This window comes from Balaenoptera ricei, chromosome 6 (genome assembly GCF_028023285.1).
Source record: "Balaenoptera ricei isolate mBalRic1 chromosome 6, mBalRic1.hap2, whole genome shotgun sequence".
Lineage (NCBI taxonomy): Eukaryota > Metazoa > Chordata > Mammalia > Artiodactyla > Balaenopteridae > Balaenoptera > Balaenoptera ricei.
In genome coordinates, this window is record NC_082644.1 from 89,426,081 (window position 1) to 89,453,097 (window position 27,017).

The 27,017-nt window shown below is 47.7% G+C and overlaps 1 protein-coding gene and 1 long non-coding RNA gene across 4 annotated transcripts in view; one reads left to right on the forward strand and one right to left on the reverse strand.

Annotated features, from left to right (window-relative positions):
- Window positions 1–21,352, forward strand: part of LOC132367210 (uncharacterized) — a 50,932-nt gene extending 29,580 nt beyond the window's left edge. For both annotated transcript variants that reach the window (XR_009503725.1, XR_009503724.1), the window contains one exon: window positions 17,136–21,352. This is a non-coding gene — a long non-coding RNA (uncharacterized LOC132367210). The remainder of the gene's footprint in view (window positions 1–17,135) is intronic.
- The window catches only part of GABBR2 (gamma-aminobutyric acid type B receptor subunit 2), a 347,953-nt gene continuing 327,098 nt past the window's right edge, over window positions 6,163–27,017 (reverse strand). For both annotated transcript variants that reach the window (XM_059925145.1, XM_059925146.1), the window contains exons 14-19: window positions 17,976–18,086; window positions 15,474–15,698; window positions 13,466–13,648; window positions 12,941–13,070; window positions 9,081–9,198; window positions 6,163–6,417 (exon numbers count right to left, since the gene is read on the reverse strand). In XM_059925145.1, the coding sequence (XP_059781128.1) occupies window positions 6,252–6,417; window positions 9,081–9,198; window positions 12,941–13,070; window positions 13,466–13,648; window positions 15,474–15,698; window positions 17,976–18,086 (933 nt within the window). In that variant the 3' untranslated portion in view covers window positions 6,163–6,251. The remainder of the gene's footprint in view (window positions 6,418–9,080; window positions 9,199–12,940; window positions 13,071–13,465; window positions 13,649–15,473; window positions 15,699–17,975; window positions 18,087–27,017) is intronic.

A 27,017-nucleotide genomic window follows, 5' to 3' on the forward strand; every position in this document is an offset into this window, starting at 1 on the left:
TTCACCTACATGAGCCCCTGGGTGAAATATCATGCCCATTTTACAGATGTGGAACCAGAAGCTCAGAGAGGTTGAGTGAATCATCTGAAGCCACATAGCCAGATAAGTGGGGGAGTAGAAATCCGCACCCAGATCTGAAGATTTTGATCTATGACCCATGTCATCATACACAGACAGGATGAATGCTGTCCGAACCTTCAGGGATCTGAGGCCACACGGATTCCAGTATAAATGATTAACATGGGACAACCCAGTTGGCCTGGGGAGGCGGACGGGGGGCAGCCCCAGCAGGTGTGTGCATTCTCCAGGAGTTGGACTGCCAGTTCCCACCCCATGCCTTCCTCTTCCTTCTGTCTTTTGCTGGCTAGCTCCTTCTCATCTTCAGGTCTAGGTATAGAACTGGCTACATAATGTGTGGGGTGCAGTACAAAATGAAAATGCTGGGCCTCTTGCTCAAAAGTTATTAAGAATTTTAAAACGACAGGAGAACATTAAGCTAAGTATGGGACTCTTGGAAGCAACTATACCGGTCATATGCCCACAAAGCCAGCCCTGTATGAAGGTTACCCCTCCGCCCCCCGCCAGGAAGCATCCTCTGGCTCTGCATTCTGAGCTCGGTGCTTATCATATGCGTCATCGTTTCTTCTTTATGCGCCTGTTCCCCCGTTACTCTGTGAGCTTCGTGAGACCTGTGTCCTGTTCACTGTTGTTTCCTGGTGCCCAGCACGGGCCCTGACGAAGAGCAGGGGCTCAGTGGATGCCCCACTGGGGGCTTGGGGCTCCTGCAAGTGGGACCTGGAGGAACCAGGCGGTGAATAGTAATGTCCAGGCAGTACCCACCCAGGACCACACAAGTTCAGACCAGGCGTGACTGAGCCTATGGGACTTGGCAGGGGTTTCAGGCATGGGGTGGAGGTGAGGTGGGGACTCATTTTCTCTTCAAGAGAATGTGTTAATCATTTACTGCCCAGGACCTCACAAACCCTGCTCCTCAGGGCCAAGTAAGGTGTGACCAGCCAGGGAGGTGGGGCACAGGCAGGGGACAAGGGCAGAGAGCATGGAACAGACACAGAGCCCTTCCTGGGGCTACACAGCCTGGCCCACTGACCCTTCTTTAGCCTCCTGAGGCTTGTAAGGCCCTCACCCTCCCTGCACAGTGGTGTGTGTGGGAACAGGGAACTATTTCTCTAATGTCTCCTCCAAGCTAGGGGAAGGGAAGAGGGCAGAATTCTCAAAGGTTTCAGACAACAAAGAGCCCTCATGTGGAACCCCCTGATTCCCACAGATTTCTTTTGATTCTAAGTGATGGAAACCCTACTCTGTAAGCAGAAAAAGAGATGTATAATATTAGCTAAAAACTGAGAAGCTCAAGGGCAGATGTGTCTTTAGGGATTGCTGATCCTTGAGCCCAAATGATGTCACCAGAGCTCAGTTTCTCTCTTTTCATTTCTCTCTGGTTGGAGGGCAAGGTTTGAGACCTCCTGAAAACTCTGGCCAAAACCCTGGAAGGGCTCTGATTGGCTGGGCTTAGGTAATGAGCACATCTTTGAGCCAATCCCTGTGTGTAGGGATGGGAACAAGGATGGTCCCTCCAGATTCCCTCCCATAGGTCCCTCTCCTCCCGTAACAAGCAGGGCTGTGCTGCCAGGGGAGGGGCAGGAACAGGATGGACCCGCAGAGCAGCCAGTGACCACTGGTGTTTTTTTTTTTTTTTTTAACCCAGCACCACCTCCTCTCCGTGTCACTGGCTTCTAAGCCTCTAGAGTCAGGTCCCAGGAAGATCCTTGTAGAGAGGAGACTGCTGAGCGTGGGGAACTGCCTGGAAGGTCAGGGCTCTGGCTGGTGCCCCAGGTTCCCTGTTTCTAGAAACCTCTTCCCATCTTCCTTCAGAGCAGATCCCAGAGTTGTCTGCACAGCACAGGGTGAGGAGACCACCAAGCAGCTCTTTCTCAAAGGGCTTCAACTCCAGATTGCCTCTCTTTGAGGCTGGGAAATAGTCTTTATTTTAGTTTTACCTCAGAAATAAGCCAATCATAACCAAAGGAAGACAAAGAAAACCTTATGTGAAAGAATTAAGTGCCCGCTGCTCTTGGGTCCTTTCCTTTAGACTTCTGTTACCACACACCTGTTCCCCAAGGCCAAGCAAGGCATGCAGAACTCTACTGATGATGGTGATGAGCATTTTCTTCAGCCCTGTGGGCATTTCTCTTTTTCAGGTGTGTTCAGAGGAAAGACCAAATTTTTTATCAGTTGATTCCATATTTAGTGGGAAAATAGGAAGATTTCTCAAGAACCTGAGGTGGTGGAGAAATGTCTCCCTGCTGTGGTTGTTCTACCTGTAGTTCTGGGTCAAGCGTGAGGAAGGAGCTGGATCTTAAAGCCAGGAAATCCAGGTTCCATGCCTGCCCTCTCAGGACCTTCAGGTCGACCTTGGCTCCTGTCACTGGGCCTCACTTGCGCCACCTGTAAAGTGAGGGGTTGGACAAGATGACCCCAAAGTTCCTTCTTAGCTCTTAATTTCTGTGAGTCTAGGTCAGGTCGAGAAGGAAGACCAATCAGGATTCTGGTTCTGTTCCTGCCCTTGCCATGACTCACTAGGTGACCTTGGGTAAGTTCCTTACCTTGTTCGACCTGTTCCCCGCCCTTGAACATCCTATATCCCATAGGAGGGCTGTCTAAAAGGTGGTCAGTATTCAGGAGGCTCACCACTGAAGACCCTGTGTACTAGGAAACTCTAGACTGGGTCCAGCCTTCTAGTGAAGTCTATGGGTCCAGCCCCCCATTTCTGGGGCTCACACCTAGTCACATGGCCTCAGGCCTCCCTGCCCTATTTTGGCCACTCTGGCCTCGCTCTGTCTTCCAGACCCGGAAACCAATATGGACATGCCTCAGCCAAAACGTTTAACTCTGCAAAAGCCTCATCAAGGACTGTTCTGAGCCAGTGGGAGGGCCTGATGCTGGGTGGGACAGCGAGGAAGTAGATGTGACTCCCATCCTTGGGGAGCTCATTGTCTGGGGTGGAGAGGAAGGGCCAGTGTGAGCCTTTACCCGGTGTGGTGAGAGAGGGACAGTGGAAGAGAGGATTTCAAGTCGGGGGAACTAAGAGGTGGTTTTGGATGGGACGTTGAAGAATGGGGTGGACTTGAGATGGAGCTGCAGGCTGAGGGCCCAGTGCAGTGGAGGAAGTGTAAACAGTCTATAGGGTCCCGGGGAGGAGGGTGATGAGTTTGGAAGGAGCATGAGACCAAGTCTCCAGAGGCTGTCATGGCCTGGACTCGGGGCTGGGGAGGCGGGGAGTCGGGCCTGGGGAGGCAGTGAGCGTTCTAGACTGGTCAGAAACCTTTTGGTTGCAACTGATGGGAACTGAACTTGAACTAACCTAGGCAAAAAGGGTGATTTATTGGGAGAACTGAGAATCTGAGGAAGGTCTGAACATCCCAGCACGGGAAAGACGAGGGTGCTGCTGGCTTTCAGGAACAGCTGACCCGGTGCTTGGACACCATCAGGACCCATCTCTTGATCCTGTTTCTCTGTGCTGGCTTCATTTTTCTCTTTCGTGGCTAATTTCTCTGCATGGGGAAGGGACTTACTGGCCCAGCTCAGGTCAGGTTCTCACCCCTGGATCTATCACCACATGGTAACAGGCTGCTCTGTTACTGCCTGCAGAAGCCAGGGGAAGGCAGCTTCGGAAGGAAGGGACCATGCTGAGCAGGCACCCCCACAGAGCCTTTCCCTGAGTTTCTTAGCAGGAGAATATGGCCTGATTTGACCTGCATTTTGGGAAGAGTAGGCATTAAAGACAACAGTTTTCTTCCTTTTATTCATAAAAACAAATTTGCAACAATTTATTAAAAATTGATACCATGCAATAGGGGTACGAGAAATTCCTCATTTACATTTGATTCTGGCAGTTCCAGTCTAATTTAAAGCGTTTGTGCACTAACATCATTGGAAAACACCTTCAGGCTGAAGCCTCTTCGGAAGTGTATGGTGTATTTGCTGCATATAAAAGGACAGAACCGTTAAATAGCTAGAGTCACTTCTGTGGGTCTTGTTATTTGTGGGGAAATTAAAAAAAAACAACAGGTGAACCTACAGTATCATTAAGACAGAGAATGTACTGTGTGGGTTAACCTAGAAGACTGTGCACGCTCAGGAGTCACAGTGGGTCACAGATGCACACACTCACCTCTGACTGTCCAGTACTTTTGTTTCTTTTTTTCTTTCCTGCTATGCTGGATTAATATTTCTACAGGTATTGTTTTTGTGTGTGTGTATACATTATGTACAATGAATTGTTTCTTTCCCTTTGAAAAATTAATGTGGTCCTTTAAATTAAATCTGGTTTGGTGAAATCAAGAAAGCAAGTAAATACTGTAGTACACAGTGAGTGACAACACCGATTTTTAGTGCCTAAACAGACAGTGACTTCAACTTGACCTGTGATGTGTTAACATTTTTTTTTCCCCTAAAAGCTACAGTACCTCCATAACCTCTCTTTGGGGGAGGGGAGGGGAACTCTATGCTACGTGAAATAGGGTGTTTTGAAATGTTGGCAATGGTAAGATTCCCGTGGGCCCTTTTGTCAAACCCTGGTGGTGACAACACTGTATTCCTGACTTTAGTGGTCTGGGAAGAGATTATTGCCTGCCTGTTGAAGCTGCCATTAGGTTTCTTTAGGGAGTTGAGCGACTGCTCAGTTGTGCAGACGTCCGGGACATTGTCATTCAGGCCTTTCTTTAGCAAATGAACCTGTCCCAGGAATGTCACAGAAATCGTCGGGATCCACCTCTCTCCAGCCAGGTGGATCCTGGTAGAGGGCTGTGCTGGGAGTTTCTCTGGGCCACAGCCCCGTCTGTCCTGAGGGCTGAAGGTCATGGTCATCCTGATACCTCATGGGTCAGGGCCGCTTCACTGTTTGGTATGAAGCTTTCCTGGATGAGATCAAGTTTTGATCTTCAGAGTGACCCTGTGAGGTAGGGCAGGACAGGTGTTATTTCAACCCCAATTTGTTAGAGAGGGGAAACTGAGGCTCAGAGAGACACAAGTGACTTGCCCAAGGTCATGGAGGGAGTTAGCAGTGGAGCAAGGGCTTGAACCCAGGTCTGTGTGACTCCCAGGCCAGTGCTCTTTGGGGTTCGTTTAAAAGGGAAGAGTGATCTTATGAATGAGAATCAGTGTGCTGATTGATCACCCCTGGGACCCCCAAGGGCAGAGCTTGCCGGCTTGTCCCAATGAAGGCTGCCTTCTGGAAGTTAAGGGAAGCCCTCAGCTAGCAACTCTCTCCCCCCTTACAGGGATGTCTTCTCGCAGATGCCCCCGATTCACTTTGGTCAGAAACAAAGTCAGTGGAAAAAAACAAAACAAAACCCCAGCCAGCCCTTGGGCCCTGATGAGAGAGGTTAAAGTGCACAATCTTTCTTTATCGTGTTTGCTGGGAACAGACATTCTATGATTAGCTCGGGTGCCCCCCTTATTACGGGGAACACCTGATACGAACACGAGGACATGGCCGACGTGGTGGGTGCATGGCCGACTGTGGGTGAATGCTGCAGAGTGTGTCTGCAGTGACGTGCCCTAAATCCCCACGGTCCCGGAACGGGTGTTATTGTATTAATGTGTGGCATTTATCAGAGAGTAAGGTCCCACCGGGAGGCATGCGAGTCAGCCTGCTCCGGTACCCCAGCCCTCGGCCCGCAGAGCTGTGCCCGGCTGCCCTCCCTGCAGACTCCCTGTTCCAGGAAGGCTGGGGTTGGCTGGACTGGCAGCTGGGAGCCTGGCTGCCCTGCCCACCTCCTTCCCCAGAGGGGAGAAGGGCTGGCCTGGGGGGCCACAGCCGGTGGCATGTGTGCAGAGGCAGAGGCGGTTTCTCCAGAAGCCCCTCGCCTCTTCTCAAGGCTGCTCAGGGCCACTCAGTGACTTCTAGCTGTAGTTCTAGTGACTTTCTCCTTGTCTAGGATTTTTTTTTTGCCAGGTTTCAAATATCCTAGCTCCTCCTCCTTTGCAGACATTAAGGAAGAAGTCATTTTCATTCCTCTTCTTTGTGAAAGAATGAAAACTTCACAAATAAGGCGCGAGGTCAGGTGCCAAGTGCCCCCCATCCTGTGCACTCCGTGCCATCCGAGCAGTCCCGCAAGGCCAGCCGTGGCGCCAGCTTCTCCGCGGCCAGAGCTGACAGGGTTCCTGTAGCAGATGCCTCTGCTCCGTGTGGTTCCGTCGCGGGGGAGGCCCCGGCCCCAGGCCTCCCGCCCTCACAGGCCCGAGACCATAACTCGGAAGGAGGGTGGCACGTGTCTGTGGCGGGGGCTGGCGGTGGGGCTGACGCAGGGGCTGACACAGCTGGCGTCCACGCCTCCAATGGACGGGAGGTAGGCGTGGTGGAGGATGGGGAGCTGGAGGGACAGCCGGCGCTGGATGCTGTGGCAGGGAGAGAAGGAAGGGGGGTGTTAGTGAAGGCTCGCAGGCTGCTCACTAGGAAGGCCCTTGGATTCGCTTTGGCTAAGACGCTGATGGTGGTGCTAAGAAGCTAAGTTCTCTCTGAATCCAGGATCTGTCCATCCTGTCATCTAACCACTCATCCATCTGGCAGGTGTTTAATGCAGGCCTGCCTGTGCCAGCTGCTGCCCCAGGAATAACCAGAGCAACGGCAGCAAGGAGGAGGCAGGCTTCTCGAGCTTCCAGTGATTTTTAAGAATAAGGCCTTGCCCTTCGAACAGGGCTTTGCTGCCAACACAGACAGCTCTCATTCGCTACTCTTGCCAGTCCCCGAATGGCCTTGGCTTTGGGCTCCATCCCTGAAAGGCTTCTCAGCTGCTCTGTCCTTCCTCATTGGCTTCGGTGCCACTGTCTCTTGTCCAGGACCTCAGTCCCTCTTGCTGGGCCAATTCCAAAAGGTTCCTTCCTGGTCTTTCGGCTTCTTTGGTGACTAGCGTTTTCTCTCCAACACTGGGATGGGGCATTCAGGGCTCCCCAAGATCTGCCTCTTGTCAAATTCTCCAGGTGAACCTTCTACCCGCTCTCCCCAGAAACCTTACCCTCTGGTGGCTAGTTTCCCCTAAAACCCTGCTTACGGGCAATCTTCCATGCCTCTGCACATGCTGTTTCCCCGGCCTAAATAGCTCTTCCTCTGCTTTCCCATATGATGACTGCCTTCCCTTTAAGATCCAGTTTAAATGTCATCGTTTTTGTGCTATCCCCGTCAGAGAGTGAGCTCCTTCCTTCTCTGTGCCCCCAGAAAATGGAATTTCTGGTAAATTCCCAGAAAGGCAGCCAGAAAAAAATCTGAGGCCGGGCTGAGTCAGGGGCTGGGTAAACAGGACTGATGGAGGAGCGGAGTGAAAAGGGAGCAGCCTTCTGACTACCTGCTCACCGCCACACCCTTCCGCTTACCTTCTCATCAGTCCTCACGACCAGCAGGCAGGAGAGTCAATCACCTTATTTGTTGTGAAGGCTGCTTTGGCGGATGTGCCCAGGCCACTGCTCCCCTGCTCGGCTGTGTTTCGTGCAGTATCCCACTGCATCTGGGAAGCTGCATTCCCTGAACTCTTAGGCCTCCTTGTGTCCTCCAGGCCTGGCCACTCAGGTGGGAAAAACCCCAGACCTTCACAAAACCCAATAGGCAAAAGAAGCACTGCTGTTCCCATTATAAAGATGAGAGAAGGGTACAGAGTTTGTGTAACTTGCTCACAGAAACAACCAGAACTGGGGAAGCTGTGACTCTTGCTTCTTCTGTTGAACCACAGTGCTTTGTGGGGTGGCAAATCAACTCACAGAGGCTGCCTCAGCCCACCAGGGTGCGGCCTGGGGTGTATGCATTGGTGGGGTTCTGAGATGGATGGGGACAGATGCAGTGCTGCCCCCACTCCCTAAGGACCTGCTGGCCAGAAGGGCTTCTCCCAAGAGACCCTTCCCAGGTGCTCATGAGAGATTAGTGTGTTGGAGACTTCATTTGGAAATTAAAGTTGAGCTTGTGTAATGTCATTGGTGTTGGCAGACTCCAGGAAAATGGGGAGCTGAAGAATGAACTTGACCTGGGAAAGGGTGTTCTGTCTGAGCATCCCGGGCAGGGTGGGCATCTGCGTGTGGTTGTCAGAGCCACACATTCTGCTGTCTGCTGGGATCCTGTTTGCCTTTTCATTAATTCATTGCCAAAAACCTACTCAGTGCTGGAAGCTGTGTTCAGTCCAAGGGACACAGGAAGGACTTAAACCTTACCCTCAAGGTGCTTGCACTGTAATGCAGGGAACTAATAGGTAGACCACTGATGAATGCCATGTAACCATCAGTAATTATACTGGACTGTCAGCTCCGAGGCCCTGGAGCTAATTGGGTTGAGAGGCTATTAGTTCTAAGACTAAATGGCCCCAAATGACACTGCAGTTGGTGATTGGGCTCCCTTTGCTGGTTCCTCTCCCCTTGTTGTCACTTCCCAGGGAACAAGTTTCAGAGCTGACATTTCTCATTGCTGCTTCTAATCCGCTGTAAACTGGGAAGAACTAAAAACTGCCAGTAGGGACAAAGCTACTGGAGATGTCAAGGTCTTTACTTAGATGTCACCTCACCAAGTTTGCTCTGACCTCCCTGTGTACAATTATACTCCCTAACTCCTTCCCTGCTTAGTTTTTCTCCAAAGCCCCTATCATTTAACATACTAGCTTTTGCTTTTTTGTTAAGTTATTGTCTTCCCAGATAGAATGTAAACTCCATGAAGGGAAGGATTTTTGTCTGTTTTCTTCAGTGCTGTGCTTGATACATAGTAGGTCTCAGTAAATTGGTGTTAAGTAAATGTATTCATTTTATATGTAACAAAGGCAGAGAACATGGGATTTGATGTTGGAGAGACCCAAGTTCAAATCCTATCATCTCCTGCATTTAGCAACTGGTAAGCTTTGGCAAGTCACCTCCCCTCTTTGAATATTAGTCTTCTTATGTGTAAAATAAGCAGTGTAATTTGACCTGCATCATGAGATTACTGTAGAGTTCAAATAAAGTAATGCATGTGAAAACATGGTGCCAAATGTAAACTCTTGTGTAGGAGGAATGTAGTCTTGGGCAGTAGTTCTGAAGGAGAAGGTACTTACTGTTCTGGGGAGTTTATATCTTCTATAGGATCTTTGCATGTTCGAGAGGGCTCTGTCGTGTTCCACTGTAGCTGGGGATTTTGATCGAGGTGGTTTTTTAAAATGGCCTTTCCCCCATCTGAATGCAAAACAACAATACTGCAATAATTCTGTTAACTTAATTTTTAAAAATCAACAATGCAGTCATTTTTAGGATACTGCCCAAGGAGAGAGAATGCAAAAGAGCCCATCTTCCCTTTGTGTTCTCTAAGCCATGGTCCCTGAGCCACTCTCCTGAGACCAAGGCAGGGAGCCGAGAAGCACCTGTCCAGGGATGGAAGTGGCGTGCTGGGGATGTGGATGGTGTGCCCTGGGACCTCCCTTTCTCCAAGAAAAAAAGGGAATCGAGTCGACCAATGTAGGCAACATAACTTAGAAATGAGAGGTTCTAATATGAAGGTCCTTTTCACGGGTGCATTAGGAATATAATGACAAAGAAAAAAAAACTCCAAGGTATATTTTCCATAAGATTGCTAAGTCTAAAAAGAATAATAATAGTAAACTGCTGGTGGGAGTATAAACCGGCATAATCTTTCTGGCAGGTACTGTCAATAAGCATCAAACACAATAAAAAGTATGTCTTTTACCCAGAATTTCTACTTTCAGGAACTATCCCAAAGAAATAATTAAGGATGTTTGTGAAAATATATACAAGATGTTCAAATCCACATTGTTTACAATATCAGAAAGTTGAAACTAACCCGAATTTGTCCGGTAATAATGGATTAGTTACATATTAATATGTACGTATGGGGCCTCCATTCACAGAAATACTGTGTAGCCACAAAACATGATGCTCTCAACCATCTTTGTGCTTCAGAACCACCTGGAGAGAACTAAAGAAATATGAAATATAAAAACATGGCCCCCACCTAAGAGATCTGGATTCATTTGGTTTGGAAAAGAGTATGGGTGTTGCGCTTCCCTGGTGGCACAGTGGTTAAGAATCCGCCTGCCAATGCAGGGGACACGGGTTCAAGCCCTGGTCCAGGAAGATCCCACATGCCGCAGAACAGCTAAGCCCGTGCGCCACAACTACCGAACCTGCGCTCTATAGCCCTCGAGCCACAACTACTGAAGTCCGCGTGCCTAGAGCCCGTGCTCCGCAACAAGAGAAGCCACTGCAGTGAGAAGCCTGTGCACCACAATGAAGAGTACCCCCGCTCGCCGCAACTAGAGAAAGCCCGTGCGCAGGCTTTTCTTTTTCTGCTGCAGGGTTAGGGTTAGGGCAACCTTATATGTGTGTCATTTTGCATCCATGTGAATACAGTCAATCCTCTTCATTCACAGATTCTGTGTGTGTGAACTCGCCTACTTGCTAAAATTTATTTGTAACCCTAGAGTCAATACTCGTGGTGCCTTCACTGTCATTCGATAACACACACAGAGCATCAAAAATCTGAGTCGCTCTCCCAGCTGAGGTTGAACAAGGCTCTGCCTTCTCGTTTTACCTCTCATATTATAAATAAGTATCCTTATTGTGGTCTATGAAGTACCACGTTTTTCACATTTTTGTGCGTTGTGTTGGTGCTTTCGCTGTTTAAAATGGCTCCCAAGCCTAGTGCTGAAGTGCTGTCCATTGTTCTCCTAAGCCGTGATGTGCCAGATGGAGAAAATGTGTGTTAGATGTGTCGTTCAGATATGAGTTACAGTGCTGTTGACTATGAGTTCAGTGTTAATGAATCAACAATGTATATTAAACAAGGTGTCTTCCAGTAGAAACACACATAAAACAAAATTATGTATTGATCAGTTGATGAAAATGTCCACCTGGGAGAGGCTTGCAGGAACCTAACCCTGTGTCTCCCCTAGGAATTCACGGTTCACAGGGACTTTGTAGAACGCGATTACCGTGAGTAATGAGAGTTGACTGTATATCCTTAGGATAAATTCCCAAATTGGAGTTGCTGGGTCAGAACAATTTCTATTTCAGGCAGCAGTGTTTCGCCACCTGTTGCCTCCCACTCTCAGCAACTTTTTGATCTCTGATCTTTGTTAGTCTTATAGGTAAAAATGGTATTTCACTGCAAATTAATTTTGCATTCCTTTAATTAGGAGGGGGACTGAGCATCTTTTCATAAACATAAGCACCACTTTTATTTACTTTAATGAGAACTCTTTTGCCCATTTTTCTTTTGGTTTGTTGGTCTTTTTCTTATTAGTTTGTATATAGTTATATATACTTTGTATATAATTACATATAATTTCTTTTTATATAAGGGAATAAGCTTATTACCTGAGATAATATTTTTTGGCTTAGTTTGTTTGATTTTTTGACTGTACTTATGATGGCTTTCACATTGTTAACAAAATTTCCTTTGTATTTAAATTCATCAACTTTTTTTTTTATGGTTTCTCTGTTTTGCATCAAACTGAAAAGGTTTCCCTCCTGCTGAGATTACAAAAGAAATTCTCCTATGCTTTCTTCTAGTACATTCATGGTTTTCACTTTTTATATTTAAATCTTTTATCCATCTGGAATTTATTTTTGTGTAAGTTGTGAGGTAAGGATCTAACTTTATTCTTTTCCAGATGGCTACCCATTTATCCCAATGAAATTTGTTGAATAATTCATTTTTCTCCATTAATTTGAAATGCCCACCTTTACTAGATACTAAAATAATCAGGAATACTTTTTTTTCTTTCAACTTCCTTGTTACTTATCTGACTCTAGACATTTTTAAACAATCAACATCTAATATAATAAGAATTTTATAATATTGCTTTTATAATAAAATACTTATGTAATAAGAATAAAAGAAACTAAAGATTTTTCATTGATTTAAACAGATTTTATAAAATTAATGAATATATGCTAATGACAAGATGCAAACAGTAGAGAAGTATATAAAATGAAACATAAAAGAATCCCTTCTTACCCACTCTCCACACATATTGTCCCCTTCCCACAGGTGGATACTGTTAACAATCTGGTGTTTGTTCTACCAGACCTTTTAAAAAATGCACTTACACACACACACACATATACACATACATGTGTGTGCATATTGTGTGTATCATAATGCTGGTCTTCATACTGCTTTTCTCATTTAGAGATCTTTCCATATCTGTACAAAGAGATGCACCTCACTTTTTAATAACTGTATTATATGCCTTGTTTTGCTGTATCATAATTCATGAAACCACTCCAAATGACGAACATGTTAATTCCAGCTTTTCTCACCTACAAGTAGTGTTATGATAAGCACTATGTGTCTACACCTTTGACCCTGTGGGATATTTTCCAGGGGAAGCCTCCCACTAGGGGAATTGCTAGTCAAGGGGCTTAACACCAGACATTTGGAGAGTGCCAGACCGACTTCCAAAACATTGCAGGAGAGTGTCCATTTCCATACGCTCTTATCAACACTGGTAATCTTTTTAAAATTTTGCCTAAATGTAGGCAAAAAATGGACTGTATTATTTCCCAAGTGGTTGGTGGGATCAAACGTCATGTCATCTTACTATTCCTTTCCTGTACGTTGATGAGGTGTGTGAAACTGAAATGTTGGAAGAAGTACGGGTACATTATTCACTAAGAACAATGTGCCCCCAGTCAGAACGCTGGGAATGCTGGCCATGTGGGGTACACATGGAACTGGAGCCCAAGGGACTGAGAAAAAGAAGCCCCGTGCATAGGTGGATCCCCAGGTGGGACTCCAAACAAACACTGAACTGTGCTCAGAAGACGTGGGATCCAGATACTCCAGCTTGGTTTGTGTGACTTCAGACCTGCCCCACCCCTCTCTCTGAGCCTCAGTTTCTTCATCTGTAAAATGGATGGCTGGTGTCTCATACCCAGGGGTCCCACCTCCTCCTACCTGTGCTCTCAGTGAAGTTCCCCAGGTTGAGGATGTCGTTGAGTTCTTGGTAATGGTTCTGTTTAATGTAGGTGGTCTTTTCTGGTGTGTCCTGTAGCTGCATGGTGACCTCTTCCAAGTCTTTGTCCAGCTAGAAAACAAAGGCTCCAGCTGAGTCAGAGCGCCCGGCCCAGCCCCTGCCCTGGCCCCAGGTGGAAAACTGAGTTTTCCCAACTCACTAGTATAATCACAAATCTTTAAGAACTCCTTTCTTTCTGAGGATGTCTTGAATCGGGCATTGCTGGACCCCAGAGCCTGGGCCAGGTGGGTAATAAACTCCTGTCAGATTCTGACAAACCGTCTCTGTCTAGTTTATGCTTCTCCCGGTTCTTGCAGCCATAACGACGGTAGATGGGACTACACAGCCATGATGTGGGGATGCTCTAGAGGGGACGTGGTGGGGAGCGGCAGCCCAGAAAGTGCCTGCACAGGGCAGAGGGACTCATGGGAGGATGGGGCCCTGGCGACCAGTGCTGTGGGAGGTACCTCTGTGATCTTCATTCGCAGGCGATGGTTTTCTGACTGCAGGCCCTCTAAGCGGGACGTGCTTGCTTGGTTCACGCTGGTGACTGAGGTGGAGGTTTTAGAATCTTCTTTCTTCTGATTCTGAGTGAACTGGAATCGTCTGTTCTGAGTTGCTGCGTCTGGGTTTGTTCTCAGAGTGATGAGCTGTAAGGACAAAGGTGGGGCTGAAAAGAGGACCCTGGGGCCCTTCCTCCCATGCCCATCCAGCTGCTTCCAGCGGGTCCTGCGCTGGAGGCAACATGGGGCCCCAGGAACGACACAGGCTGGGAGTCTGGAGCCCTGGGCTCAGACTTGTTTCTGTCCCTCGTTTGTGTATGCCCTTGGGCAGCCCCCTTCCCCTTGCAGAGTCTCGGTTTTCTTCCTTGCCACTAGATGTCTGGTCTCCTGATCCTGATTCCACCTGCATCCCAGCTATCCTGCAGAGGCCACCCAGGGCCCCTTAGGCCTAGCTCCACGTAGAAAATAAACAGCTGTAGGTGACAGCTGTGAAGACAATGGGAGGAAAGTGAAGGCTTGTGCTTGTTAGAACCATGGCCACGGCCTCTGTCCACCAGGACCTATGGTTCAGAGGCGAGGGGCAGGGATGGAGGAAGGATCTTCACCAGGCCAGAGGCATCCAGGGCAGAGTGCTCACCACGGTGCCCTGGGCCTGGGCTGGGGTCTGTGGAGGGTCTGGAAGGATGGTGAGGGTAAAGGAAGTCCAGGGGGAAGAAATGGCATATGCAAATGCAGGGAGGCCTAGGGCTCAGGGCACTTATAGAGAAGGGCAGTTGGATGGTGGACAGAGTTCTCTTGGGGAGACAAGGAGATCCAATGGTCCTGAAAGCCAGCCCAGTGTCGGGGAATTGATCCTGGAGCCAGGAAGGCAGTGAGGAGCTATCAAGGGTGACAAAGCAGAGTGACCCCGTCAGAGCTGGGCTTAGAATCATCTGGCATCTTTTACAGGGTGGAGAGGAAGTCAGAATGCAGGCAGAGAAGCTGTAGTGTGAGCCTGGAGCCTGGGAAAGTGTTGACAACTAAAGGAGGGAGTGTATGCCAGAGGTGTTCTAGAGCAGAGCTGACACTGCTTAGGGACTGACTGGGGGCCCAGGAGGCTGGAGGAGCCATGGGACCCCCAGCAATCTCTCCTCTCCCCTTTCTCTAAGGCAGACACTCCCTAACTTGGGTCAATGACTTCTCAACTACCTCTGTTTCCTGCTGCTTCTTTTACTCTTGAGACCCATGAAGGTCAGGTTTTCCTCTACACAGATCAGCCAACTGCAGGGGTCAAGGCCTCTGATTCACCTGCCCACTGCTGGGTAGGATAATGTTTGGAAAATCTCTCTCAGGTCAGCCCTTCAGACGAATGAAAAACGTAAGTGGTTGTTAAAAATGGTTATTCCTTTTGACCCACTAATACTACTACTGTGACTCTACCTTAAGGGAAGAATCGGAAACAAGGAAAATGTATTATGTAGAAAAAAAAGTTCATTTATAATATAAAAAATCTGGAAACAACTGTAATGTTCACCAATCAGGGATCAAGTGGTTGAGTAAATTATGGAACTTCCCCTCAACAATGGTTATGAATGTGGGAAGATACAAAGGGCAAAAGTTAAGTTAAAAAGGCAAATTGCAAAGTGTGCTATAATTACAGCTATATCTGAAAAAGCATCACTGCCCTAAACCATTAAAAAAGAGGTTGGAAGGAAACACATCAAAAATATTAACAGTAAAAAACCAAACCAAAACATTAACAGTGATTATTTTTGGGTGGCAGGACTATGTGAGATTTCTGAAAAATCTGGTTTTTAGCTTTTCTGCATTTTCCAAACTTTCTGTGATGTGAATTGTGTTCATCATTAAAAAAAAAAAAAGAGTGTATAAAACTTGTAGAAAGTGGGAGAAACACAGCATTGCCCTTGTGATGGAGTCAGAGGCCAGACACCAGGGTGGTGAGCGGGGGGGATTGCTGGCACCTGCCCCATACCTTTGGCACAAACACCAGGCAGAGGGTGATGGTGCTGCAGAAGATGATGACCAGGGCCACAATGCAGAACTGCACGTTAGGCTGGTCCCGGGTCAGGAAGGAGACGGCAGCCCCGATGATGCACATGATCCCCACGTTGTAGACGCTCATCCCAATGTACTTGCTGTCATTGAGTGCGGGGATGCTGACGTTTCGGGTCTCCCAAGCTAAGAAACAACCGAACAACTGGAACGGTGAACAGAAAAGACGTTCATTACCAGGTGGTGGCATACACTCCTGCTCTGAGAAGCTACTGAACTGAGGGTTATTCTGTTACTCCTCCCTACTCTGAAGTGGGGGCTTGGGGGGAGGGAGGCTGGCGGTTTGCTGCTGGCCAGGTCTTCTGGATATCACAGTCTGTCTCCACTTGTGGCCCTGGGTTGAGTCCTGCCAAGGAAATGCAGACTGGGGTGTTACACTGTCTGGTCCTCCTTCACCTCCACCACTGGTTCACACACAGACCCACAGGAGGCCAGTGGGAAAGAACTTCAGACACAATCTCAACCACATCCCCTCCCTCTACAGAGAACCTGAAGGCCCAAAAGAGAGGAAGGGGCTTGCCCAAGGCCACAGAGCAATATGGTGGCAACAGTGGACTGTGTCTCTAGAAGTTAAGGCTAGTCTTTTTTCTGTTAAACCAGGCAGAGCCCCTGTGTCTGGGACCCCCAATGCACATAGCCACCCAGAGTAGAGAGACTACATTTCCTAGCCGTCCTTGAAGCTAGGTGTGGCATATGATTGGGTTCTAGACAATGCCATGTAGGTGGAAGTGGTGTGTACAAGTTCTGGGAAGTGTCTTTAGAGGAAAACGCTGTTCCTCTTCCACCTTCCTAGCAGATGGAGTGGAATGTGATGGCTGGAGCTTGAGCAGCCATCTTAGACCATAAAGTCATCTTAGACCATGATGTGGAAGCTGTATGATGAAGATGAGGAAGACAAGATGCAAGGAGCTCAGATTCTAGTAGCCTCCACACCAGCCCTTTTGCTTACCTGAGAAGGAAATTATCTTTTTTAAAAACTACTGTTATTGTGGGTTTTCTGTCACTTGCAGCTCTACTCCTAACCAGTACATTTCCAACAGAAATGAATAGGGTAGAAGTCAAATGTGATGTAAAGTAGGGTGTTGAGGGTTTAGCTATCATGTGTTGTCTGAGGGGAGGGCAGGCTGCAGAGAAAGTGCAGATGGAATGCTGGGTAGAATGGTGGTGTGGGCAGGAGGGAGAGCTGACCACAGCTGCTGACCACTGCAGGGGCTTCGGCTGTGGTCCAGCCCCTCCAGGAGGCTGTCCTACAAAGGCTTCCTTTCCCTCTGGCCTTACCTCTGAAGTCTGGGGCATCCAACACCTGCATGAACCATGTAACATCATCCCAAGGGCCTACACTATCTCACAGGGCTTCTGTCCAGATGAAATGAGAGGATGGATGTGAAAGCATTTTGTAAACTGTTACATCCATTATAAGAGTAAGTTAAAAAAAAAAAAAAAAAAAAAAAAAAAAAAAAAAAGAGTAAGTTAATAATTATTTTGTAATTGGTATTTTTTACAACCATAGTTGTTTTCCTCTCTTTTAAGTGTGTTATCTCACAGACTGATTTATTATTGTTTTTTATTCCAATTAAAATAGGAACCAGAAGCCCAGGAAGCAGATACTGCATGAGGGATGGAAACCACGCTGTTGAAAGCTTGCTTCGTGCTGGTTCCTTCGTGTGCGGTGCCTTCAATCCTACAGCTGGGCATGGCTTTCCACATCCTGGAGGGGAAGAAGCAGAGGCTAGGCAAGGCCAAATGGCCTGCCTGGGGTCCCTTGGCAATGTGCGTCAGGGCTGGATGGGTGCTCCAGATGCCTGCTCTCTCACAGAGGCCGATCGCAGCTTCACTTCACTGTGGAAGGATCTGAGGAGGGTGCAGTTGCAGGCATGGTTTGCACAGGATGTGGAGAGAAGATTCAAGGGTCAACCCAGAATAAGGTTGGGTGGGACTGCCCTTTCAAGTCCTTCCTAACTTTGAAATTCCACAGTCGTGTGAGGTGGGCTTGGTATGTGATCTGTGTATAACAAATGAATGGAGTGGAAAGAGTATTGGGTTTGGAAATTGGAGGTTACCAGGCAGCCTTTGGCAAATCATGTAACTTGTCTGAGCCTGATTTCCCCCATCTCCAAATGGAGATGATTCTCCACTCATCTCCCACAGGATGTGAACGTGCGCTGGGTACCAACAGACTGCTGTCAGGGAGCAGGACAGTGGCAGCTGGGAGGCACACTCACAGTGAAATGGGGACATTATTTGTACCTATCTCATGTGACTGTTGTGGGATTGAAATGACACGTGCCAGGCACCAAGACTGGCAAAGAGCAAGTGCTTAGTCCTGGGGGCTCTGTTTATTTTTATGTTGACGGAGGCGCTTAGGAGAGAGAGCTCTGACAGAGAAGCATTTCCCCCACTCTGCCTCCCGCTCTGCACCTACCATGAGAAGCCCCTTATAGGCATAGACGATGCCAAGCCAGATGGTCATGTGGGTGTTCTCACAGTGCTCTAGGAGAGGGCGGATGGAGATGTCCCGTCCTGCCGGGTCCGGCTGTGCGAAGAGAAAACAGAAACCCAGGGATGGCACTGGGCACCCTCCCAGCAGCCAAGTCCCTGTTTCATAGCCCTTTTCCCTCCCATGAGCCACAGCCAGTGCTACCATCCAGGAGGCCTTTTGGACCCCATCTCTGTGTTCCATGGGACTCAGGCCTCAACCAGCGTTGACTGCCTTCTGTTTGTTGGTCGTGATTCAGCTCTGACCTTCAGTTATCTGAGTTCTTCATGCATTTCCAGCTTGAGTCAGAGCTCAGGAGTAGGGACTGGGTCACTTCTGTGCCCCTAGTACCTAGCACAAGACCTGGCCCAGAGCAGGCATCTTTCTATAACATTTGTTAAAAGAGTAAGGGTGAGAATGAAGCACAAAGTTAGGTGTGGAGGCCTTCAGGTGTCTCTGGAATTAACTCAGGTAGCTGGGAGATAGTATCTACCGGCTAGACCAAGCACGGGGCCTGCCAAACCCCTTTAAGGAAGGAGATCTTCTTGCCCACCACCTCCATGGAGGGAGCAGTGGTGGCAGCCGTGTTATGTACCACATGATGCACTCTGGGCCAGAGTTGATTGGACAAGGGGTGGGCACCTGACCTTAGGTAGCCAATCCGAGGCATGTCAGGGACCTATGAGGTTTCCTAGTGCAAAGTGCTCTGCCCAAAGAGGGGTGGTGGAGAGGATCCAACCCAAGCACCGTTCTCTCTCTCAGGAATTTGAACTGAGAAACTCCAGGAGAGAATCAGCCAGATGGTGGCAAGAGGAGAAAAAGACAACAAGGGAGTGAAAAAATATATACTGTAGGTATATTTTTTTAATGAACTATTTGAGAGTAAGTTGCAGACATCCTGGCCCTTCTTCACCCCTAAATATCTAGCATGTTTTTCCTAAGAACAGGAGATTCTCTTATATAACCACATATACCTACCAAATTCAGGAAATTTAACATTGATACAGTATATTATCTAATACACTACCTATTTTTTAATTTTGCTAATTGGCCCAATAATGTCCTTTAAGGACCCAATCCAGGACCATGTGTTGCATTTACTTATCATGTCTGTAGTCAGCCTTTGAATCAGCCCTTCCTCCTTCAATCTCAAGACCTCAGCAAGCCCAGAAATAAACCCACACACCTACAGTCAATTAATCTTTGACAAAGGAGGCAAGAATATAAAATGGGAAAAAGTCTCTTCAGCAAGTGGTGCTGTGAAAGTTGGACAGCCGCATGTAAATCAATAAAGTTAGAACACACCCTCACACCATGCACACACAAAAAACTCAAAATGGCTTAAGATTTAAATGTTAGACATGACACCATAAACCTCCTAGAAGAGAACATAGACAAAACATTCTGTGACATAAATCATACCAATGTTTTCTTAGGTCAGTCTCCCAAAGCAGTAGAAATAAAAATAAACAAATGGGACCTAATTAAACTTAAAAGCTTTTGCATAGCAAAGGAAACCATTAAAAAAACGAAAAGAGGGATTTCCCTGGTGGTGCAGTGGTTAAGAATCCACCTGCCAATGCAGGGGACATGGGTTCGAGCCCTGGTCCGGGAAGATCCCACATGCCGCGGAGCAACTAAGCCCGTGCGCCACAACTACTGAGCCTGCATTCTAGAGCCTGTGAGCCACAACTACTGAAGCCCGCGCGCCTAGAGCCCGTGCTCTGCAACAAGAGAAGCCACTGCAATGAGAGGCCCGTGCGCCACAACAAGAGTACCCCTGCTCGCCGCAACTACAGAAAGCCTGTGCGCAGCAACGAAGACCCAATGCAGCCAAAAATAAACAATTAATTTTAAAAAGACGACAAACAAAAAAACCCCGAAAAGATAGGGACTTCTGTGGTGGTCCAGTGGTTAAGACTCCATGCTTCCACTGCAGAGGGCGTGGGTTCATCCCCTGGTCAGAGAACCAAGATCCTGCATGCTGCTGGGTGGGGATGGGGGGACCAAAAAGACAACCTATGGACTGGGAGAAGGTATTTGCAAATGATGTGACCAACAAGGGCTTAATCTCCAAAATATATAAACAGCTCATACAACTCAACAGCAAAAAAACAACCCAATCAAAAAATGGGCAGAAGACCTTTGGAAAAATATCTATTAAGAAGACATACAGATGGCCAATAAGCATGTGAAAAGATGCTCAACATCACTGTTAGGGAAATGCAAATCAAAACTACAATGAGGTACCACCTCACACCGATCAGAATGGCCATCACTAAAATGTCTAGGGGCTTCCCTGGTGGCACAGTGGTTAAGAATCTGCCTGCCAATGCAGGGGACACAGGTTCGAGCCCTGGTCTGGGAAGATCGCACTTGCCTCAGAGCAACTAAGCCCATGCGCCTAGAGCCCCTGCTCTGCAACAAGAGAAGCCACTGTGACGAGAAGCCCGCGCACCACAACGAAGCACAGCCCCCACTCACTGCAACTAGAGAAAGCCCGCGTGCAGCAACGAAGACCCAACGCAACCAAAGATTAAAAAAAAAAGTCTACAAATAACATATGCTGGAGAGGGTGTGGAGAAAAGGGAACCCTCTTACACTGCTTGTGGCAATGTCAGTTGGTGCAGCCACTATGGAAAAGAGTATGGAGGTTCCTCAGAAAACTAAAAATAGAATTACCGTATGATCCAGCAGTCCCACTCCTGGGCATATACCTGGACAAAACTATAATTCAAAAAGATACATGCACCCCTATGTTCATAGCAGCACTATTTACAATAGGCAAAACATGGAAACATCCTAAATGTCCATCGACAGATGAATGGATAAAGAAGATGTGGTACATATATACAATGGAATACTACTCAGCCATAAAAAAGAACGAAATAATGCCATTTGCAGCAACATGGATGCAGTGAAGGAAGTCAGAAAGGGAAAGACAAATACCACATGATATCACTTATATGTGCGATCTAAAATATGACACAAATGAACTTATCTATGAAACAGAAACAGACACACAGACATAGAGATCAGACTTGGGGTTGCCAAGGGGAAGGGAGGGAGGGAGAGGGATGGACTAGGAGTTTGGGGTTGGTAGATGCAAACTATTACATTTAGAATGGATAACAACAAGGTCCTACTGTATAGCACAGGGAACTATATATCCAATCTCCTGGGGTAAACCACAATGGAAAAGAATATAAAAAATAATGCATGTGTATGTGTGTATAACTGAGTCACTTTGCTGCACAGCAGAGATGGGCATAACATGGTAAATCAACTACACTTCAATTAAAAAAAAAAAAGACCTCAGTCTACTTCAGTCTGTTATGTCATTGATATTTCAGGTCATTTATTTTGTAGAATATCCCTCAGTTTGGGTATGTCTGAATGTGTTTTCATGATTGAATTCAGGTTATGTATTCTTGGTAGGAATTCTATGTAAGTGATCTCACCTCCTCAGTGTTTCACATCAGGGGCATTTGATGGCACTTTGTCCCATTATTGGTGATGTTTTTGGTCATTTGGTTAAGGTGATGTCACCCAGATCTCTCCACTTCAAAGGTACCATTTCCCTCTTGTAATTAATAAATAATCTGTGGGAGATACTTTGAGACTGTGTGGGTATCCTGTTCCCCCACAAACATTAACTCAGTGGTTGCAGCTTCCATTGATGATTCCTATCTGAGTCATATTACTTTGGTGGCTGCAAAATGGTGATTTTCTAACTCTAACATTCCATTTAAATACTTGGCAATATATTGTAAACAAGATCTTTCCTCCCACTCATTTATGTATATCAGTATAGACTTATGGGATCCTTTTAGATTCAGTGTCTTATAATCCATTACTACTATTATTCATTTTGTTCAAAATTTTCCAGATTTGGCTAGTAGGAAACCCCTTCATGCTGTCTCCTGTGTTTTTTCAACATGTCCCCATAATTTTTTTGAGCACTTTCCTACTTCTTGGCACAAGAGGTTCCAGGCTCTCCTTGTATTTTCCTTGCCCTAGTCTTGGAATCAGCCATTTCTCTGAGGAGTCCTGGTTCTTTGTAGCAGAGAATAGTATTTAGAAACCGAGATCTGGGCACTGATGTGCTCACTGTTCCTAGGGTATCATTACTTCTAGGCCCCTTTATCTATCTATCTATCTATCTATCTATCTATCTATCTATCTACCCATCCATCTACCATCATTCTATCTCTTTATCATCTATCTATAGATATAAATAAAATCCAACACCACAGTGTTCTTGCTTGCTCTCCCCCATTCCATATTTGCATCTTTATTCTCTTACAGTGAGATCCCTGGTTTCTAACAACATCAAGATATTCACTCATTTTCTCAATCCTATAATAGACACAAAATAGTTTCAAAATTGCTACATCCATACACTACCAACAACAAATTTACTAAGTTGAAGATGTCCTTGCAAATCTATCTTTAGCACAGATCCCACTGAGGGTATCTCATCAAAGAACTGTGTTCTGGATGTTGCCTCTTAAGGCCCAGGGTAAAGCCACACTCCTGAGGGTAAGGGGTAGGCATGCCCAGGGTCAGTCACTAGGAAGAAGGGGCACATTGGTGGGATCCAGGGATGAGAAAGGCAGGCCTTAAGCACATGGGGGATGGAAACCCTATTTCTCTTAGCCCTGCTCACTAGGCCTGACCTTCAAGGCATGCCATTGCCTGGGTACCTGTGAGTTGGGGAAAGATGGTGCTCCCATATGGATACAGGAGGAGCTGGGAGGGGTGGAGCCGCAGGGCTCAGGCCATTTTATAACTAGATCATCCAGTTGCATGCTCTCTCAGGCTTGATTTCCCTTTCTTTGTCCCAAGCCACAGAAAGCCTTATGTTAGCCTCTTTGGTTCCATGATCCTTGAGTACACACACAGGCTGGAGTGCTACAGGGCCCTCTGCAGTGATGGCAGTGGGTACTTGTGAGAGACACACCAGGGAAAGGTGATCCCCAGGAACCATAGTCAGAGTTGCCAGGGCTAGAGATTTCCCCTCCACTGCTACTGACCCAGGAGCTGAGCTGGATTCTAAGAGTGGTGGGGCTTTCCTGATGTCCTTTCATTGTGTAATTGAGACTGAGAAAGGACTTGGTCCCAAGGTCAACAGTGACTTAGTGGCGTAACTTGGTTTTCTCCAATGTCTGACAACTAAGCAGACCTCAGAACGCAGTAGCACAGGCCCATTACAGCCATGCGCGAACAGCAAACCCATTAATGATGATAGTGTCTGTTGTTCTACAATGAAAGGCAGTCATTTATGATGAACTCTTAGATTCTCTTTGTAGAGAGGACTGATTCTGTCATACCCCATTGTTCAATGTAATGAAAACTCTATTCATGGGAAGCTAACAATGATTGCCTGGCTTATATACCTCCAGTGACAGAGTCCCCTCCCTCCCACTCTTGGTGAGATGGTTGCACAGTTTTTCTTTTATTGAACCAGAACCTTCTCCTCTTATACCTCCACCATTGATCCTCGTCTTTCCTCCGGGGCTCCTCAGAATGGTATTAAATTCTCTCCTTAAGTCTGCACACTCTTCCTCATGAGGGGAAGATCTGCAGTGAAGGTACATATCACCTCCCCCTACAAGTCGACCTGGTCCTCCTAAACTGCTCGAGTTTACTATTGATCTGAAAACCTAGAATTGAGCTCAACACTTCAGGTGGTACTAAGCGCCCTTGCTCCAGATCTCCTTGCCTTTCTAAATAACTACCTTTCATTGGTGATTCATATGTTCCTTATGGTTGATTAAGACCCCATAGGTAGTTTTCGTGGAACTCCTGCTAGCTCTGTCTTCTCGCTTCTGCAGCTGACATTCCAGCCTGGTTACCTTTTACCTCGTTTGTAGCCCTCTCCTCCTCATGCCCTCCATCCTGGTCTGCTCTGACCTCTTCGAATCCTGAATCCCAATTCTTACATCTGGTCTTTCAGTACCCCATTTATCTCACTAAGCTTAAGCACAGCCTCGCCTGCAGAGGTGGAAGGGCAGCAAAAAAAGGGCCTGCCCAGAGTTCAGAGAAGTCATGATCCCAAGGGTGAGCAGAGATGCTTCTACTCCATCTCCCAGTACACAGGCACTGATCCGGAAATAAGCCATAAAAACCTCCCAGTCATCAACGTCACTTTCACACAGCCCCAGGGCTGTGAACACTGGACACAAATCAGTGGCAGTGATTGGGGTGGTTTTATGAGTGATGAAGTTTATGTACTCATGAGGCTGGGGGATGGGGAGTCTGAATAAAGTCAAATGAGCCCTGCATTGAATCTCAAAGCAAACTGTAAGAGCCATGCCTTTTCTTGTATGATCCACTGTGCTTGGGACTGGAGTTCAGAGTGCTCTGAGCAGTCACACACATGGGGAGAGATGCCTGACCAGGCAACGGGGGAGGGCGGGGAACCTGAGCCCTTACTTGGTGTCGTTGTCGTGTACCAGAGCACCACTAGAGGGCACCAAAGAACCGTGTGGAGGGTCCACCCAGCAGCTGTGGCTCACCCTCTGCTGGGGACACAGAGCTGCTTCTGTGGCTCGGTGGGGCTGCAAGTGTCGAAGCCATCAGCAGCATCCTGTGCTACTCTAGAAGGCACTCACTGGCCTTAAATGAAGCCAGACTTCAGGCACCTTGGAGGACCACCACCCCACCGCCCCTCCCAGGGCAGCGGGTGAAGCAGAGCAGGGGGGAGGCGTGGGGAGCTGCTGGGGAAGGAGGGGCCAGAGGGCCCAGGCTGTACCTGGCTATGGCACTCCCCCTGTTCCTAGTGTGGGCTGGCTACGCAGCCCGGCGCCAGTGAGCACAGGGCACTGACCCCTGCAGATGCCATGCCGGGATCTGACGTCAGGGCCTGAGCCAGGATTTTAGGCCCAGTTCTCTGTGCAGTTGTGGACTGCAGCATTTCAGCTGGCCTAAGAATGCTTCCCTTGCCCTGGATAACTGGCTTACAAGAACTTTCAGCTTGCTTTTTTCTCTACTTTATTTTCCTTCCTTATTTGTTGCTCACTTGGGCAATTACCTAAGTAATCATTCATTCATTCATTCCATAACTATCAAGCACTACCATCTGCCAGGTACTGTTCTGGGCATGGGGAAGGCAGCAATAACCAGGGCTGACAAGAACCCTGTCCTCATGGGTCTTCCATCCTAGTAAGATCAGGACGGCTCCATGAGAGATGACCTCAGAGGGGGAATGGGCTGGCCTCAGCAAATAACAGCCACCCTAAGAACACCAAGAGCTGCCCTGTCATGAGTGACAATAATGTGCTAGTTGCAAAGCTGTGAGCTCTACACACGTTATCTTGTTGAAGCCTCATAAGAATCTAACAAGGCTGAACTTCCCTGGTGGCACAGTGGTTAAGAATCCGCCTGCCAGTGCAGGTGACACGGGTTCAAGCCCTGGTCCGGGAAGATCCCACATGCCGCGGAGCAACTAAGCCCATGCGCCACAGCTACTGAGCCTGCGCTCTACAGCCTGAGAGCCACAACTACTGAGCCCACGTGTCGCAACTACTAAAGCCTGCGTGCCTAGAGCCCATGCTTCACAACAAGAAAAGCCACCAGAATGGGAAGCCCGCGCACTGCAATGAAGAGTAGCCCCCACTCGCCGCAACTAGAGAAAGCCTGCATGCAGCAACGAAGACCCAATGCAGCCAAAAATGAGAAAAAAAAAGAATCTATCAAGGTGTTAACCTCATTTTACAGATGAGGAAACTGAGACACAGAGAAGTTAAGTAACTTGCCCTAAATCTCCAGCTAGTGTCAGAGCTGAGATTCGTTTGATTCCCAAACCAATGTTCACTCTTTCCTCACCACATGCATCCCCCAACCTGCCCTGCTTCATATTCCAAGGAGACAGTGGGTATAATACCTGCTCTGTAAACTGTGAGGTGCTGCTCGTGGGAGGAATGACTTAATTGCTAAACAGTCAATAGAGGCCTCCCTGAAGCCCCCAGAGCTCTGCAAAGGCTATGCTTCAGTGCTGCATGAAATCAAGCTGTCTGCAATGGCCGGAGGCTGCAAGTACTCACACCTGACTCCTGGTCTAGCTGCTGCTCAGCGGGAGGCAGGCAGACGCTGCCCAGGAAAGCCTCCCCCATCTGTGCAGCGAAAGGGGAGCAGCTGGCCTGAGAGTCCCTCTGCATGATGCAACTATTCACAGTGTAGGTCAGTGGCCCCTACAAACATCCAGCTTTGTCAGGCTGCACAAATGGACCAGCAAGGGTCCGGGCATGGCTTGAAACATTGAGGCCTGAAAGGTCAAAGGGCTGGGTCCTGTTATAGACTTACTGGGTGACCTTGGGCAAGTCCTCGCCCTTTTCTTGACTTCAGTTTCCCATCTGCAAATGAGCCTATGAGTTAATTTACAGTATAGTTAATGTAAGCCTGAATAACTGAGGGATGACTATATTTGTCTTACATTTCACAACTGTATTTGTCCTACATTCACTCATTCAGAATCGACTTGATCCGTATTTCTCATGTGCCTGCTGTGTGCCGTGCACTGTGCTCGATGCTGGGGTCCGGGTGTATAAGACCCGTAGGATGCCTGTCTTCTTGGAGCGTGCATTCCAGTGGAGGGCACAGGAGGTTGACAAACCACACAGCACAGCTACGAGTAGAGGGGTGATAAGTGTTCCTAAAGAGAACAACGAGGCACTCTGACGGCTACTAGCCAGAGGACCTACTTCAGATCAGGTAGTCTGGGAAAGCTCTTCTGAAGTGGTGACATTTAGTCTGGGACCTGAACGGTGGGAAGACGAGCCATGTGAAAACCTCGGGGGAGAGCATTCCTAGGAGAGGGAACAGCAAGCAGGCAGGACCTGAAATGGCAAAGACTTCGGCATGTTTTAGGAACCAAAAGGAGCCCAGTGTGGCTGGAGTGCAATAAGTGAGGGGGCCAGCGCTGCTCCTCACTCCATAATATGCACACAAACCACCTAGGGGGCTTGTTAAAATGCAGATGGGTCA